This window comes from Gymnoscopelus braueri (assembly GCF_963280865.1).
Source record: "Gymnoscopelus braueri genome assembly, chromosome: 23".
NCBI lineage: Eukaryota > Metazoa > Chordata > Actinopteri > Myctophiformes > Myctophidae > Gymnoscopelus > Gymnoscopelus braueri.
Window position 1 is genome coordinate 13670187 of NC_137625.1, and position 17701 is coordinate 13687887.

A 17701-nucleotide genomic window follows, 5' to 3' on the forward strand; every position below is an offset into this window, starting at 1 on the left:
CGACACCTTGCTGTGCACATACCGTACACTGTACAATCCTCAGTGTTAACTTTAATAATGATAATGATAGTAAACGTTATTTGTAAAGCACCTTTTAAAACAGCGTTACAAAGCACTTCACACACAACATTAACTATAAAATCAACATAGAAATAGAGTGAGAGACACAATGAAAGTGCATGAAGGGATACTAGTCTGTGAGAAACATAAGAGAGCATGTAAAAGCAGGTCTATAAAAGTTTACTTTATTTATTTATTTACTTGGTCGGGACAGAGCACAAGACGAGCAAGTGTAAATTTGCCGGATTTAACAAAAGCCACTTTCCATCCGTAGTCCCTAGAAAAACAAGAAACAATACAAGTACAATATAACAATGATACAATTAAGTAACAACAATACTCAAGGTACATCAACAATCAACAATAGATCTCATCAACAATTCTTAAAGAGTGTAGAAATGTACCCAAATTGACTTGGGTAATGATCTATTTGTTTACCTTTGTACACTCTCAGTTACAAATGGATAACACTGAGGATTTGACTGTGTACCAGGCGTAGGAGTGTAAAATAAGTCTAAAAGAGTACCCAAAAAAGGAGTTACAATGGAGCGTTAAAGACATTTCACCCCAAAAGTGTCCTTTGGATTCCCATTTGAATAACTAGATTTCCATGTATCAATTCAATTTAAGTGTGGTGCAGTGGCCCACCACGAATGTTACCATCGTGCTTATATTGCACACAAAATAAAGTCACAGCTTCTATTGCACACAACTGAAAGTCACAGCAGGACGTACTCTAGGTCAATATGGCCCTCTTGGGCTTTGGAAAAAAGACCCCTTGAGACTTTAGGTGTTATTGTTGGTCTTTGACACAAACCACTTCTCTCTTGGCTCTTTTCCACTACAAGAACTAAGTGAACCTTTCCGTGCCATGTAACGTATTCCACGGTTTCTGGTTTTGTTTCCATACGCTAGGGCTCGGTTTCAATTAAGGTTCTCAGAAACTAATTTGAGCCCTGCCGGGAAACCCAGAACTCAAAACTTTCAAACTTTCTTTTTTAAATGGTAAAAATAGCATAGGCTATGTACAATCTCCCAACATGTTGCATTGCGACACGTTGTGAACTTTTTTTTATGACATACCTCCGTTCATGGGTTCTGGAAAGTTTCAGGTTGTGGAAGGTTCTGGTCGAAAAGAGCCGTCTGGTTGAATCCGGGTTTTCTGACCACTGCGGGTGAATTTGAACAAGCTGTGGGAGAACGAACCTGCACTTTCTCTTTCTCTCTCTCTCTCTCTCGCTCTCTCGCTCTTTCTCTCAATAACCTCTCCCCTCCCCTCCCCTCCCACCCGCTCCGCATTCCACAGCGACACAGAGGACCACAAGCCGCTGAAGGGCAGCCGGACGCCGTCCAACGGGACGGTCCGTCGGGACGAGAGCGACGACAGCCTGGTGGACTATGGCGAGGGCGGTGACGGCCAGTTCAACGAGGACGGATCCTTTATCGGCCAGTACAGCGGCAAGAAGGAGAAGGACACGCACGAGGGCAACGAGAGCTCCGAGGCCCCGTCGCCCGTCAACGCCATGAACTCCTTCGTGTAACGGGGGACAAAAAAAAGAAAAAAGAAAACATCGAGAAGTGCGGGGCTCTCCGACTGTCGCTACGCTCGCCGCCCATCTCGTTGTCACCCCAACCCCTAGCCACTGACAGTCGCTGTTTGTCGTGGCGACGGCCCGGCGACGGTGACAGTCACTTTGGATCCCGCCCCCTCCCTGCACCCCTTTTTTGTTTATCTTTCTTAGTTTTTTTTCTCCATGGTGGCTGTCACTCCGGTGGCCATCGGCATAACCATGGTGGCTCACATTCAGCACCGTGGCCATCTGTCAGCGAGGCTGGTGTCACACAAGACGCACGACACACACACACACACACACACACACACACACACACACACACACACACACACATCTCGATACGTGCTGTCATCTCATCTCTATACGTGCTGCCCTGATGGTCACCACCCAACCTGCTTCATCTCCCATTAGCCAGCTGCTCTCTCCCTTTCTCTCTCTCTCTCTCTCTCTCTCTCTCTCTTTCTCTTTCTCTCTTTCTCTCTCTCCTTCTCTCTCTCCCATCGCACTGTGAACTCCTCTTCTCATCACAGTCATATGACCCCTCACTGCTTCAGCAGCAACGTGACATTGATCGTCATGAGATCTCCCCATGATTATTTCTGGACAACTTGGAAAGAGGGAAGTTTAGACTTTCAGCGACAGAAGTAGAACGAGAGTGGAGGATGGAAGGAGAAGGAGAGGTGAAAGCAATATGGAAATAAACAAGACGAATGTATGAGAAGGAAGCTGACTTTTTAGAATGTTCCCGACAGAGCCGGCGGGTGTGTGTTTTGTGTGTGTGCGCACGTGCATTAGTGTGCATCTGTTAGTGCCATTTGATCTCATGTGCAAAACATCTACACTGAACACAATATTACCCAAACATAATTGTTCATGACGTGCACTCAAAGAACCATTGAAATAATAACTATTTAGATATTCATCAAAATGTTCATATCTCCCAAGCATACTGCATGGAATTAATCTTGGATCCTTCCACCAGCGGAATTACAACTGGTGTTAATAGTTGCAGATGTGTTGCTGCATTGAGATTGGATGAGGCGCACATTTCCTAGCAACTGTATGCCTTTCATCATGTTTCTTTCAGTGGTCAGTAGTGTTACATGGGTTATTGTGCGGAGATGTGAAGAAAATGAAATGGTGACGATGTCTTTGTGGACATTGCCGTGTGAAAGTGTGACTCGAAGTAGAAGCTAGCAGAATGTCTTTTTGAAAGGCAGTTGAGCCTTTGTTTTGTGTACTATACTGTAAGAGAAGGCATAGGACAATGTATAGATGTCAGGAATGTGCAATCATACAGCACTTACCGGATCCCTGGCTAAAACCACCCTGAACTCACCTAACCACTCTGTCCCTCCCTTATTACGACCAAACCAGCCAGAATTAACACACTGACATTTACAGTAGCATTGGCCTATGTTAGCCTCAAGTTTTATTGAGCTTGATCTGTGCTTGTATTTTTGACCTTGCTTTTGTTTTGTGATCTGATCTATTTTTAGATTAGTATTGTTGGCGGCACATTAACCCCTGAAGCTGAAGTAGAGGGGAGGTTGTTCCAGTCACACTGTCAATTGCTTTCATCTTCCAAAGCATGGCCACTGTTGGATGAGCGTGGGTCAATACTAGTCAACTTGGTAACTGAGTTGGTAACATGCCAAGTTTGAGGCTGGTTATTTGCTAGCAGAGATACAGTACACCACCACATTGAAGGCGTTATAATGAAGGAAAGGGGGAAAGGCAAAGGGGGAAATACTTTCTGGTCCCTGAGGAGTGGGGGAATTGCTTTTACAGCCACACCCAGCTGATGACTGCTCGGATGGCTCTGTTGAGCGCACAGGGGGGGAGCTGTCAGGGGTTAAGTGTCTTTCTCAGGGACACTTTGACACGTAGACCGGGTGAGCCGAAGGTCACACGTCGACCTTCCGATTCCGAGATAGCTTCTCTGCCCACTCAGCTACCCCCATGGGAACATTATCATCTCTCGGTCACCCGGTCTCTTGAACACCACTACTACCCCCGCGACCCACGTTAATGAAAGACATCCTCTGTGTTGTCGGGCATGAAGAGCTGTTAACGGCACGATGTCTCTTTTTTGCGGTCACTCCTCGAACATGGCGGAAGGTAACCACTTACTAATAATTTTTCAGGCACACATTGCTCCCAGAGTATCCCGCTATAACCGCTACTCCGACATAATCTCTGACAGCATTTCCATACCTCTGCCCCGTGTGTTGAAAAGAAATGCAGACCTAAAGAAAAAGAGAGAGGGAGTATGGACAGATTAAGGGGGGGTGGGGGATGAGAGTGAACTGGGTAATATTTTCAGATATTTAAGCGGTGAAGGTGACGTCCAACCTTTCAGCACGGGTTTCTAGTGCCTTTCGTGGAGTACGTCATTCATATACATGACAAGCCTGGCCTCTGTAGTTCTCAACATCTGTAACAGCTGCATGTGAAAGCTCGACAAAACTCAGAGAGCAGACAAATGTAACCAAATGGTCCATTTGGTTAGATTTGTACACTCTGAGCTAAATTAAAACTGGTTGTTTGCTACTAGCAAACTAGTAGGTTGCTGTGTAGCTGATACCCTTCATTCTGAACTGTTTGTTCCAGAGCTGTCTTGTAAATAGTTTGTGTAAGCATCCATTTGCGTGCTCATTAGTAAATAATCCCTTGTAGCCTGTATGGATAGTCCCCACACAGATATTTAAAGGATTGAAAAGTATTGAGAATGAGTTTAATCATTTCCAGAATGTGAAACGCTTCGGCACGGACTACAGATAGCTATGGAAAATTGCTATTGACCACAACACACACAGTCTTTCGTTAAACTGTGATAATAGTGTGTGGGAAGAATAGCCTAGTAGTTTGACGTATGACCCATGACATCATTCTCGTCTATCTGCAAATCCAGGAGAAGCGTGTAGTAGCCCTGAGGTTTATGTGTGGCTCATCTTAGCATCCTAGCAAGATTCACGGCTGTCCTCATCTCTCCATCCTCCTCCCGACTGACACTCTCTCACTCTGAGGAGGAAGCGATCTCCAGCTGCGCCAAAATACTGCCAACCTACGTACCGGGAAACTGCCAAATACGAATGATGCTTACTATCTAGTAGCCAATCAAAAATGGAAGTTAGTAGCACTTACAGTAAAGAGCTGAAAGGAAGGGGGCTGAGAATTTATAGGGGAATGGTAATTGAATGTGGAAGCAAGTTCTATTCCTATGAATGAAAAAGTTTGCTTGTTTCGTCGGGAAATGCAAAATGGTGTATGTGCTGGTGACTAGGTTTATGCATTTAACCGTGTACTTGTATGTGTGTGTTGTCACGTTTTGCTGTAAGTCGGAAGCGCAAGCAGAAAATGTTCAATGTGTGCAAGCACTCAGTGAGTTTTATATTTAGCAATGAATGAAGACGGTACATGTGTGGGTGAGTGCGTGGGTGGGTGGGTGTGTGTGTGTGTGCGTGTGTGGGTGTGAGTGTGTGTGTGCAGCACATGCATGCTATTGTGTTTAGGCGCGTGTGTGATGTATCCTATTGCTTTCTATTTCCATGGTCCACGATGCTGTCGTTTGAAATAATTCTGCTTCCACACACCCATCTCAGATGAACTGCTTGTTTCTTTTTCTTTAAAAAAAAATCTCAACAGGGAATTATGAGACTTTACTTTCAGAGAAGTGTCCACACTTCCACGATTTGGGTTTTCATAACTTGCATCAAGTTTTTTACGTTTGCAACGCCATCTGCTTTCTGCGTGTAGATATTTTCGGTTGTAATTTGTAAATAACGTAATAATGGCTTGAACTGACTGTAGAAGTGTCAAGGGTCAAAGGGGGCAAGGCCAGGGTCAAAGATAAGAAATCCTACTGCATTGTAGGTAGTGGAGTTTTTTCTTTTCTTCTGGGGGACAGGGAGGTGTTGCGTGAGATGAAACCATTACAGTTTTCAACTCTTCAATTTGCTGTGAAGTTTATTATTATTCTTTTGTTTTCTTTAATTCTTTGGAACTCGTCAGGTAACTTTGCTAGCTCCAATGTTTCTTGGATAACAAAGCAGATTATTTAAGTTGTGACTGAGCTCTCGTGACACCTGTATTGTGTCTGTCTCTGACAGTTCATGCACCTTTTCTGTATTTAAAGACAAAAAAAAAAAGCACTCTTGAGAAGGATGTGTCATTTCTCATAATGTGTACACTGTAAAATCCTGTGTTGTTTGTTTAACTCTGAAAGTGTGCAAATAACATTTGTACACTCCCTCGAGTCATGAATGGATATAACTAACACGGAGCAGGATTTTACTGTGAATGTCTAGTTTTGGGTAGCATTTGCGTATGTTAATAACTTATGTTGAGTTAGCGTGTGTTGCACGTGCTGTATTAAAAAGGCGTTAATGATGTCCCAATTTAGACATTGGATGCATTGAAAATGACATATGCTTTTTAAGGGAGCAACCTTAAACAAAAAAACTAGACAAAAGTGTAAACAATAATGGACAAATGTGTACTTCTTACGGAGCACAAAGAAGGATGGACGGACGGACGGACAGATGGACGAATGGACGAACATCGGAGTGTGAATACCCTGGCAACAATGTTTTAGTGACTGGTGACTAGGATAATAATATATGATATAATATGACATTCTGGTTAATGTTGACGTTACATGAGAAGCATGAGAGGCTGTCAAAATGGTTTACTCTACAATATAATATTGCAAAATATTTTGTATTTTAAATGAAAAAAATAAAATAAATGTTGGTTTCAGGATTTCATTTTTGGACTATTTTGTTGTTCAGGATACTATAAGTGTGGATAACAATCTATATAGGCTTAATATAATTTTAGACTATGTTAGGGCTAATAAATGGTGTTATAGATTATGTTATTTGTCTACGGTAAGTGCAAGCAACATGAGCATATGGTCCCATAGAGCTTTAAAATAAATTCACAGCTGTCTGTTTTTTACCCTCCCTTCTGGTTTGAAAAATGTCTCATTTCGTATGTGAGCTTGTAGAAAAGGTATTTCCGGTGCGCAACAAGAATCGCATGACAGAGCATACATTAGGCATTACTGGATAACGCTTTGATGAAGTTACTTTCCAAATGTAATACATTACATATTCCTTTCAATTAAAAGTTACACTATGACATTCTGTGCCACTCCATGTACTATCCTATTACTTTTTTTTGTGTTTTTTTCACAAAACTCCCTCAGCGCAAATTAGAACTATATAGGCTAGAGAATAATACCCAAATAACGATATTATGCTATAAAAGATGGACAGGTGGAGAATATTTAAATCAACAAGGTAAGGGCCACACTATTATAGTGTGAGCAATGTGAGCATATGGCGCCACCTAGAGTTTTTAAAAGGGGACTTGCAGTTTTAGCCTTTTTATTTTTCAATCAACATAAAAACCATGCTGTACAAGATTACGCTCTGTGCTTTCACCAGGCTTATCCCGTTGAGATTAACCTACATCTCGTGTGTGTGTGTGTGTGTGTGTGTGTGTGTGTGTGTGTGTGTGTGTGTGTGTGTGTGTGTGTGTGTGTGTGTGTGTGTGTGTGTGTGTGTGTGTGTGTGTGTGTGTGTGTGTGTGTGTGTGTGTGTGTGTGTGTGTGTGTGTGTGTGCAATTCTGAGAGGAAAAACAACAACACAGACTTTACAATATAGATTGGGGATTGATTGATTGAATACTATATTAACAGTTTGCAAAAAAAAGCACAGAAAGTACAGTACTCTCTGGGTCCCAGAGAGAAAAACAAAACGTTTAGAATCACTGAACAAAACTACTGGAATCCAAATCTACACTGTAAAATCCTCAGTGTTAATTTAACTCTGAAAGTGTACAAGTAAACAAGCGATAAGCCGGGTTGATTGGTTTGCAAAGCGGCTGGACGCGCAGCAGTGAACAGCTCAAGTCAGGGGCTTCTCGAACAGCTGGAGAGAGGCTGCATGGAGCAGCATCCTCTCTCTCTCTCTCTCATCAGTGTTGCCATATTTTGTGAGAGAAATAAGCAACCAGGTCTAGGAAAACAAGCCCAAAAAGCAGCTATAGGCCACATGAGCACTTTAAACCTGTATACCATTTTTGCAGGATGTTAAAAAATGTAATTTGCGATGAATCTGCTGTACAAGCAACTTTACAGAGAAACAAGCCCAAAGTTGCTAATAATAAACCGACATGGCAACACTGGAGAGAGGCTGCATGGATCATCAGCATCTCTCTCTCTCTCTCTCTCTCTCTCTCTCTCTCTCTCTCTCTCTCTCTCTCTCTCTCTCTCTCTCTCTCTCTCTCTCTCTCTCTCTCTCTCTCTCTCTCTCTCTCTCTCTCTCATATGCGCCTCCTCCAGGCCACGCCACTCATCCTCTCTCCTCCAGTAGAAAAGTTGAGCAGCGACGGGACGGACCACCTCCAGGTTGGCAGGGCTGTGGTGGGACGATGCGGTTCGGGTCCAGGTGTGATGCCATGCGATTCTGAGATAAACGCTTTATTCTGTCGCATAAAGGTAAGGGCATTTAGACTGTAGCCTACTGCAGGCTTATGTTATGTCTTGAGTTGGTTAGATTAGAGGGAGTGATCATCAGATGTCTATTATTATTATACTGAACCAGATGAATGGACCGGGGACAGTACCTACCGCGCATATATATATATATATATATATATATATATATATATATATATATATATATATATATATATATATATATATATATATATATATATATATATATATATATATAGTATTATATTGTATTATATATTACATATTATTATATTGTATTATATATATATTAATATACTGAACCAGAGGAATGGACCGGGCCTGGCGGGCCAGTTGTACCGCATTGCAGAGCAGTCAACTACTGCTGTGGTTCGACTCAGTGTTGCCATGTCTGCTTATTATAAGCGACTTTGGGCTTCTTTTTCTGTAAAGTTGCTTGTAAAAAATGGTGGTTGCTGTTTTTTGGGCTTGTTTTTAACGTGTACTTGCTTATTTAGGCTTGCTTAAAAGTGAATGTTTTGTGCCTCAGGGAGCAATTGTGTTGTTTTAATGTTTAAAAAAAAAACATTTCAAATATTCCACATTTTATTGCAAGATTTGATCAACAAGCTCACAACGCAACGCAACGCTTTGTGAGCTTGTATCGGCTATTTATTTCCAAATTGCTGATGAATATAGTTTTAAGTGCTCATGTGTGTCGCTTCTTTTGGGCTTGTTTTCACAGACCTGGTTGCTTATTTCTCTCACACAATCTGGCAACACTGCTCAGTCCGCAGTCGTCACTTAAAGTGATGTCAGGGGCGCAGCTACTTTTGTCGTCTGTGGACGTTTTGGGGCAGTTGTAACATGACTCAGACTGTCATATATTATATGACAGTCATGACGAAACTTCAACCTGGTGTTTGCATGTTCTCCCTTTTTGTCCCGTACATCTACATAAACGTTCATATTTCAAATAGAAAGTGCTTACCCCATGGCCACGGATGTTGCAATTATGTACGGCCCCTCAGAAGTACCCGTATGCTCCGTATTGTTTAATAAAAAGCATTTTAATCCGATTGGTGGCCATTTTCTCATAGAGTTATTGTGTATCAGAGTGCAGTACACCTCCCAACCGATAGGGTCGCGTATTTTGAAAGCATAATTTGTGTCGAAAAAAATTAGAAAATGGCCACCGATCGGATTAAAATACATTTTATTGAACAATACGGAAGATACGGGTACTTCTGAGGGGCCGTACATAATTGTAACATCCGTGGTCATGGGTAAGCACTTTATATTTGAAATCCGTGAAAAGTGTAAACACCAGGTTGATGTTTTGCCATGCTGGTCGTGACAGACGACCGTCGTGTGATCCATGGCTAGGGGCACAGCTACTTTAGTCGGCTGCTGTGGCCGTTTTGGGGGCAGTTGTCGGACAGATACTGGACTGGTCTGGTAGTATATCTGAACAAATTGTTTGTTAGGACATGCTACAGTTAACAGTAGCCTATTTTTTTTAACAATCGGCCAACAGATAAAGATGGCAAAGTGCAACGTAGCTTATTAAATGGAGCGAGGAGAAGCACGCAACAAGGTTAAATGATGCGTGTCAAGGGCGCAGTGGGCTATGGGCTGGCTGTCCCACAGGGGATGCTTACATTGGCAAAATATTGTCTGTTCATGGGCAACACCCTCCTCCGCATAGTGTACACCAGTGGTGGAAAATGTAGGCTACTCACATTTTTTACTTAACTAAAAGTATATACTGCCATGTATAAATACTCTGTTACAAGTAAAAGTCCTGAATTCAAAATGTACTTGAGTAAAAGTACAAAAGTATTGGTATCAAAATGTACTTGAAGTACCAAAAGTAGAAAGTACACATTATGCATTAGGTCCCATTCACAAGTTTTCAAATGTTAAAATGTATACAAATCTTTTGAAAATAGCAGATCTACAAGCTCACAATGCTTTGCATCCCGGTGCATTGTGAGCTTGTAGATCGGCTATTTTCAAATGGCCAAAATGTATATAGGGCTGAAGTGGTTAATGTATGTTTTGTAATAATAATCAAAATCTAATCTAAGTAACTAGTAACTAAAGTTTTAAAATAATTGTAGTGGAGTAAAAGTACAATATTTGCCTCTGAAATGTAGTGGAGTAGAAGTAAAGGTATAGAAAAATGGAAATACTCCAGTAAAGTAAAAAATCCTCAACTTTGTACTTAAGTACAGTACTTGAGTAAATGTACTTAGTTACTTTCCACCACTGGTGTAGACTAGACAAACAGAATGTCTTCGCTGACGTCTATGAAGGGGAAACTATGCAGTAAAGTCAAGAGAAGGGATTAGTTTTGTTTCTTAGACTGTATTGCCTTTGATTTTATCCCATACATCACCATATTGGCTGTAGAACTGTTTTAACTATAAAAGCATTGCTGACAACCCAACATACTTTCAAAATGAGATATCCACCAGTTCAACAATGTTTGAGGATTTTTACATGCAGAACATGCTTAAATCCTTAGTAAATTGAGGGCATGCAACAACTATTTCGCTGACAAAATCCACAACACTTTTACTGGGGGCTATAGCCTATGAACTTCAGCTAATGACACACACGCATTTTGCATTTACAGTATTTTACTTCTGATATCCTTCAAACGTATTCAAAGTGACAAACCAGGTTGTGGCACCTTATTGCAGGCCTCAAACATGACTTTAAATTCTATCTTTTCCCAAAGCCATAAACCCGTCAGCTTAACCCATTAAGACCTGAGGCAATTCTGCGAATGCCTTCTGAATCAGTAGTTCTCAAAGTATTTCGTAATTCAAAGTTATTTAAACATTTTCAAACACTTTTGAATTGCCAATGCTAAAATCTAAAATGACACAGATGCTTTCCTGGTTTTAATATGATACATGTGCTGACTGCTGACCTAAATATGTCCAGTCTTTGCAAAGAGGAGTGTTCAGGGTCGTGATAGGATTACCGTCCGTGTCCGTCCGTCCGTCAACCACTATGGTCCCAAACAACATATTTCTAAAACTACTGGATTGCCATGTTCTGTGCACTTTCATGAACCCTAGATGATGGCCCCTACTGATTTTGATGAACCCACAGCCTTACCACTAGTGCCACCCTTAAGCCAAAATTTCATGATCTCAAAATCAAATGGGCATTAGGAAACTTGCTGCACACATTCATGCTCCCTTGACGACGAACCCCAACTATTTGAGAGAGTCCATTGCCTAAGTACTAGCCCCATCCTCTGGCCAAAATATCAACTTCTCACACAAGGTAATCTAGATTCCATGGCATTAAGGATGATTATCTGTTAATGACTGATTCATCTGTAACAACAATCCAGAACAGAATAGAAAGTGTTATGGTATGATTTTATCAACTCTGGTCCACTTATAGCCTACTACTGGTCTGGTTTATTTACGTTTGCAACATAACGTTACCATATACCAAAGTGGAAAAGTGCAATATTTACCAAGGTCCACTGTGTACAGACTACAGAGTGTCCAATGTTTAGCTGCGAAGGGTAAGCAGACTGTGTGTGTGTGTGTGTGTGTGTGTGTGTGTGTGTGTGTGTGTGTGTGTGTGTGTGTGTGTGTGTGTGTGTGTGTGTGTGTGTGTGTGTGTGTGTGTGTGTGTGTGTGTGTGAGTGTGCGCGTGTGTTCATGCGTGTGCGTGTGACAGAGAGGAAGAGAGACAGCGAAGTTCCTTGCTTACCATGAGTACGAATTAAGTTTCATCTAGTTGTTTATTGTGCTCATGTATCTGTTTGTTTAACAGTAAATAATAATAGTAATGTATCCCTGACCTATTTTAAAGCTATACAATTGTACTTATAATAGTTACTATAATAGTTAGAATTATATATATATTTTTTTTAGGGCCTTTCTGTGTGGAGTTTGCATGTTCTCCCCGTGTCCCCTAGGGTAGGTACCCTCACAAAAACATGCAGTAATCCTGGTCACTATACTGCCTCACCCTGGCCAGCCGGGGCGCCTGATGGAGGGGAAAGGAACTGGTTGGAATAACGTGTTCCTTCCACGCGCTACGTCCAACCAGGGAAACTCTCCCCTGTCAGGTGACAAGAAGGTCAGTTGACTCTCATGCATTGAAGGAGGCATGAGCTCGGCCCTGGCCTCCCTAGGTTGGCAGAGGGAAGGTAGTGCCCAGGATTACATAGACAATTGGCACTGGGTGTAAAAAATGGGGTTACAAAATCTTGGGATAAAAATTTTAAAATAAAAAAAAGAATTATATATTTTTTATATTTACATGATTCTAATAGTCCAGTTTAAATATCTGTTATTTTGCCTGTTATTGTTTATCCCGCTGTGTCCCTCTGTGTTTCCTTAGGTTGTCACCCTGCATGGTTCCTATTTATTGTCTTAAAATTTTCCAGTATTATTAGCATATGTCCATGCATAAACTAATCCAAAACAATCAATTGTAAAAATCACAAGTACAAATGCAGGATAAACATGGTTATGTCTCTCTCTCTCTCTCTCTCTCCATCTCACCCTCCCCCCTCTGTCTCTGTTCCTCTCCTCTCTCCCTATCTCTCTCTTGGTCTCTATCTCTCTCTTTCTCTGTGTGCGTGCAACGTGCATGCATGCCACATGCGTGTGTGTGTGTGTGTGTGTGCGTGTGTATGAGCATCCACAGTTAAATGCACACTGCGGCTGGTGAACTAAAAGCTGCTGTGATGCTCTGAGCGGAAAGCTCTTTATTGTTGAAGCTCACGGCTGTACTGCACACATGCTAATGTTAGTGGGAAGCAATAGTTGGTGAGTCAGCCCGCCTGCAGCCTGCAGGGTGCATGTGAGGACTGCTGCAGTCCCTGTCTACATTGACCATAGACAGCCACTAGGAGGAGACAGGGAGGTGAGGAAGATGAGGAGGAGGGCGAAGCATGAGCAGTGGTGGTGGACACAGTACCAGTGGTGGAAAAAGTACTCACATGTTTTACTTAAGTAAAAGTATCAATTCTGCAATATAGACATACTCTGTTACAAGTAAAAGTCCGGAATTCTAAATTGACTTGAGTAAAAGTATTGGCATCAAATTGTACTTAAGGTACCAAAAGTAAAAGTACTCAGTATGCAGAATGTCCCATTTAAAGTTTTCAAATGTATACAAATCTTTTGAAAATAGCAGATCTACAAGCTCACAATGCGCCGCGACGCATTGTGAGCTTGTAGATCGGCAATTTTCAAATGGCTGAAATGCATATAAGGATAAAGTGGTTAATGTATGTTTTGTAATAATAATCAAAATCTAAGTAACTAGTAACTAATATGGTCATATGGTCCCTTTCATACATCCCTAGCGAGTGTGTATGCCCTCTGTCTGCAGCACTAGATGTGGAGCAAGGGCAAATCTGCATAGTCACACTGTGATAGTAAATCATTCATGACCACCTTTCACTGTCTGTCACACAAACTCACTCTGGCACAGAGGCTATTATGTCTGTTTTATTCTCTCAGATACTGTAGGCTACAGTAAGCCATCGGTAGCAGTGCCAACTGACTAGATTTCTATTCTATCTATTTATATTACTTATGGTATGAGATAATTAGTCCTTGGTTTGTTTGACTGAATGAAAACCAGCAGGAGTGATGTTGAGGACCACTGGAACAATCTCATTCCTTGTCACCAGTATAGTACGTGTACTTCATTTTCTCCATGAATGTAGGCAGGATTATAATAAATCTGGGTCATTTATTTTTATGAATGAAAATGGTAGAGTATGTTAATACACTATAACTAGTTCATCTGCAGTGGTTGGAGTTGGTCTCCCTACTCTTTCATTGAAAACAAAGTAATCAAGAGGGGTTTATTTGTCACTCATAACAACAGGTACAAGCAGTGAAACGTTGGTGGGACATGTTCCGTGACGACTGTGCTAACACAACAATATTATAAATAGATAATAATACAAATAATAATACAGCATCTAGTGTAGTAAAAAAAAATTGTGTGGGTAGGACACCTACTGGTTGACAATGTCAATAAAGGTATTTGAAGCAGACAGTGTACTATATGTGTCATCTGCTTCTGCCATTGTTGCAATTACCTCTCTCCTCCAAGAGCGACATAAAACGTATGGATTGTGAACTTTAAATCCACATTGGCTAATAAGAAAATTACAGTTCTGACTCTAGTGTCTAGGAATAAGTGTCGGGAATAAACACAAAGATCTCTCTCTGCCCCCCCCCCCCCCGTTCTGTGTGTCTGTCTGTCTGTCTAGTGGAGGTCCATAGATCTCATTCTTCCTCTATCCCTCCATCTGTCCAGTATCTGTGAGTCCGTCTGCTGGTTGTCATGGCGGCCACTGCTTTAGTGCTGCTCACACTCTCCTCTGCAGTCTCCTTCACAGGTACGCTGTGCTCTCTCACACACACACACACACACACACACACACACACACACGTGCACACACACACACACACACACACACACACACACACACACACACACACACACACACACACACACACACACACACACACACACACACACACACACACACACACACACACACACACACACACACACACACACACACACACACACACACACACACACACACACACACAACACACACACCATGGTCAACCTTGGTTTCATTATTATTAAGAGTTATATGTATAACTGATATCCACCATCTGAATAGCTACTCTTAAAAATGTATAGCACACAATGAAAATTAACGTTGGTGATTTTATTCTACTGTTTTAGTGTCACCGCATAGAGTTCTTACACCGAAAAAGTATAAAAGACACATGTCTGAATTGTGGCAGGTTACACAATTCCTTGTTTGACAAAATATGCCACCTTTTAGAGATGCAGATTTCAGGTTATTTTCCCAAAATGGTTACATCACACTAAATCTCCAGTAGACTTTAAATTTGCTGATCAATTTCATGCACATGCATTGTAAATTGATATCATAAATTGATTTAGTCATGATCTTGCATTACAGCTGCAGTCCTGTTTAATGAGCCTAGAATCTTTGGAGGTGAGTATAGTTTTCTAACAGTTGAAGAGAAAGGGTCATATTTTTCAAGTATACTGTTATGACAAGCAGCATGACATAGCCTGTTATAGAAATGGGGATGTTATCACCTTTTACAATCCGATAAAGCCTCCCCCATAGACTTTGTAATCTACTACTAACTATTTTTAGATATGATTTACAACCGATGGATAAAGTCTTTGTTTCATGAACAATGATTATTTGGTGTAGCAGAGTAGACAACAGACAATTATCTGTCCTTTCAACAACTCCATTTGAAATGTAACCACCTGGATTCAAACCCAGGTCTCGTGCATGGGAAATCAAACATACACTGCTCGTGTAAAAGGGAATCACCACTTGATATATTAGACTTATGGTCCTCAGCCAGGACTACTCTGCTACACTAACCAGTAATGTGCATGCGTAACTCTAATTCTAACCCTATCCTATTTAAACCTTGAAAACAGGGCACGAAACAAAATTCCCTCATTTGCCAGCAGTGTGCTCTTTTTTTCTATTTTCATTAGGAAATGTGTCTGGCTTGTATACAAACATTTAGTTTCTCTTTTTCATTTGTTTGCAGTTTCATATGATTATGTGTAGATAAGTCTAATGTGTTTGTCAGAGGATGCTACTGGCTATGGGCCCATCTTTGAAGAGGAACCCATGGACGTTGTTTACACTGAGGACTCGCCAGATGGAAGAATCTCCATGAACTGCAGGGCAAGGGCTAACCCACCAGCTTCATACAGGTAATACATCCATGAGCTGACAAAGATGTAATCTGACATAGAAATGTTGTCATTTTATTTCTGTGCTTTGCACCCTGTTGTTAAAATAAAAAGGGGCCAATTGTCCGAGTTGCTCCAGCGGCTTCTTTATTCAGGTAATACATCCACTCACACCTATACATGTAAGTGTATTGTATGATATATGGGACATATAATTATATAGGGCATAATGTTTTAGTAGGTTATTTGTTTGACCTTTGTTTTTGATCATTGTGTTTGTCAACACAATGCTGCAAATCATAAACGCAGATTCCGGTTGTGGTGAAACCTTTTAAAATTGCCCTATTATAGCGCCACCAGGAGGCCAACAATTATTTTTATATTACTCTCAAACATCACGCAAATTGATTTAGTCAAGTGATCAAGACGGATCCGTCCGATTTTGGATTGATGGACGAATTCCGAACATTGCTGGCCCACAATAACCTACCTGACCCGGCGGAGAGCTGTGCTCCGAGGAGTTTTTACAAATGTTTGTAACTTGTTAAATACTCTATACTGTTTCATTGCTGTTGGGTGGTCCAAATCTGCTACTTTTTAGGGAATGGAAAAAAGTACCTGTGTCCCATTTGATCCAAGTTCTAATTATTTAGTCACAAGCTCTCCACAAGCTACTTTTCATTGGTTAAATATAAAAACCCACAGACTTAACCACTTTCAACCTCTTAAAAAGGTTAAAGTTTCAAAATCTTTCAAACCTTTCAAGCAGATCCACAAGCTCAAGTGTCGAGATGTGTTGTGAGCTTAGTAGATCAGCTATTTTAGCTACTTTTGTGTGACACTGCCATAAGACAAAGTAAGTATTGAATAGAGCATTAATTTATGAAAGAACATAAAAAGATGAAATATGGAGATACAAGGTAGAAACGACAGTTTATGCTTAGCATGACCAGATTTGACATGATGTGGCCGCCATAGCTGAACGGGTAGAGTGGCCGCCTGGGAAACAGAAGATCTCAGGTTTGGTTCCTGGCCCCAATGAGGTGTCCCTGAGCAAGACCTAGCCTGTGGAATTCCTCCTCTCTCTCTCTCTCTCTCTCTCTCTCTCTCTCTCTCTCTCTCTCTCTCTCTCTCTCTCTCTCTCTCTCTCTCTCTCTCTCTCTCTCTCTCTCTCTCTCTCTCTCTCTCTCTCACACACACACACCTAACCGTATCTGCCCTTCTGCCCCTCTCCACATCCATGTCTCCTGCTGTCCACCAGGTGGCGCCGTGATAACTGGGAAATCAAGCTGATGGAGCAGCCTGATGAGTACTACAGCCTGGTGGGAGGGAACCTGGTCATCAACAACCCCAAGAAGAAGAAGCATGCAGGGACCTACATCTGCGTGGCCAGGAACATCTACGGCACCGTCATCAGCAAGGAGGCCCGTGTCAAATTTGGATGTGAGCCGTTTCACTTGTGTTCTATATGTCAGTGGTTCTCAAACTTTTCATGTCAAGGAGCCCCAAATTAATATGTACGGTATTTGGAAAAGAACATAATTTGTGCCAGGGACCCTCTATAAGGTTTGTGTTGTTAAATAGTTTCACATTTCTTTCAAAAAAAAATCAAGATCTTTTGAAAATAGCAGATCTACTAGCTCACAATGTTGTGCATTTAGAGCTTGTAAGATATATATAGGGTTAAAGTGCTTAAACTGATTAATTGATTTAGCTGGGAATCCCCTGGAACCCCCTCAAGGACCTCTGGGGGTCCACAGACCACACTTTGAGAACTACTGACATGTGTAGTTGGGGGAAAAA

At 41.4% G+C, this 17701-nt stretch overlaps 2 protein-coding genes across 2 annotated transcripts in view; both read left to right on the forward strand.

The window, feature by feature from the left end:
- Window positions 1-6213, forward strand: part of LOC308079346 (neuronal cell adhesion molecule-like) — a 106307-nt gene extending 100094 nt beyond the window's left edge. Inside the window, exon 27 of the mRNA XM_080420798.1 lies at window positions 1367-6213. Within this exon, the coding sequence (XP_080276924.1) occupies window positions 1367-1601 (235 nt within the window). The 3' untranslated portion in view covers window positions 1602-6213. The remainder of the gene's footprint in view (window positions 1-1366) is intronic.
- A 1815-nt stretch (window positions 6214-8028) lies between these two features.
- The window catches only part of cntn1b (contactin 1b), a 34687-nt gene continuing 25014 nt past the window's right edge, over window positions 8029-17701 (forward strand). Inside the window, exons 1-5 of the mRNA XM_080421578.1 lie at window positions 8029-8143; window positions 14397-14525; window positions 15132-15167; window positions 15793-15919; window positions 17160-17341. Coding sequence (XP_080277704.1) covers window positions 14471-14525; window positions 15132-15167; window positions 15793-15919; window positions 17160-17341 — 400 coding nt within the window. The 5' untranslated portion in view covers window positions 8029-8143; window positions 14397-14470. The remainder of the gene's footprint in view (window positions 8144-14396; window positions 14526-15131; window positions 15168-15792; window positions 15920-17159; window positions 17342-17701) is intronic.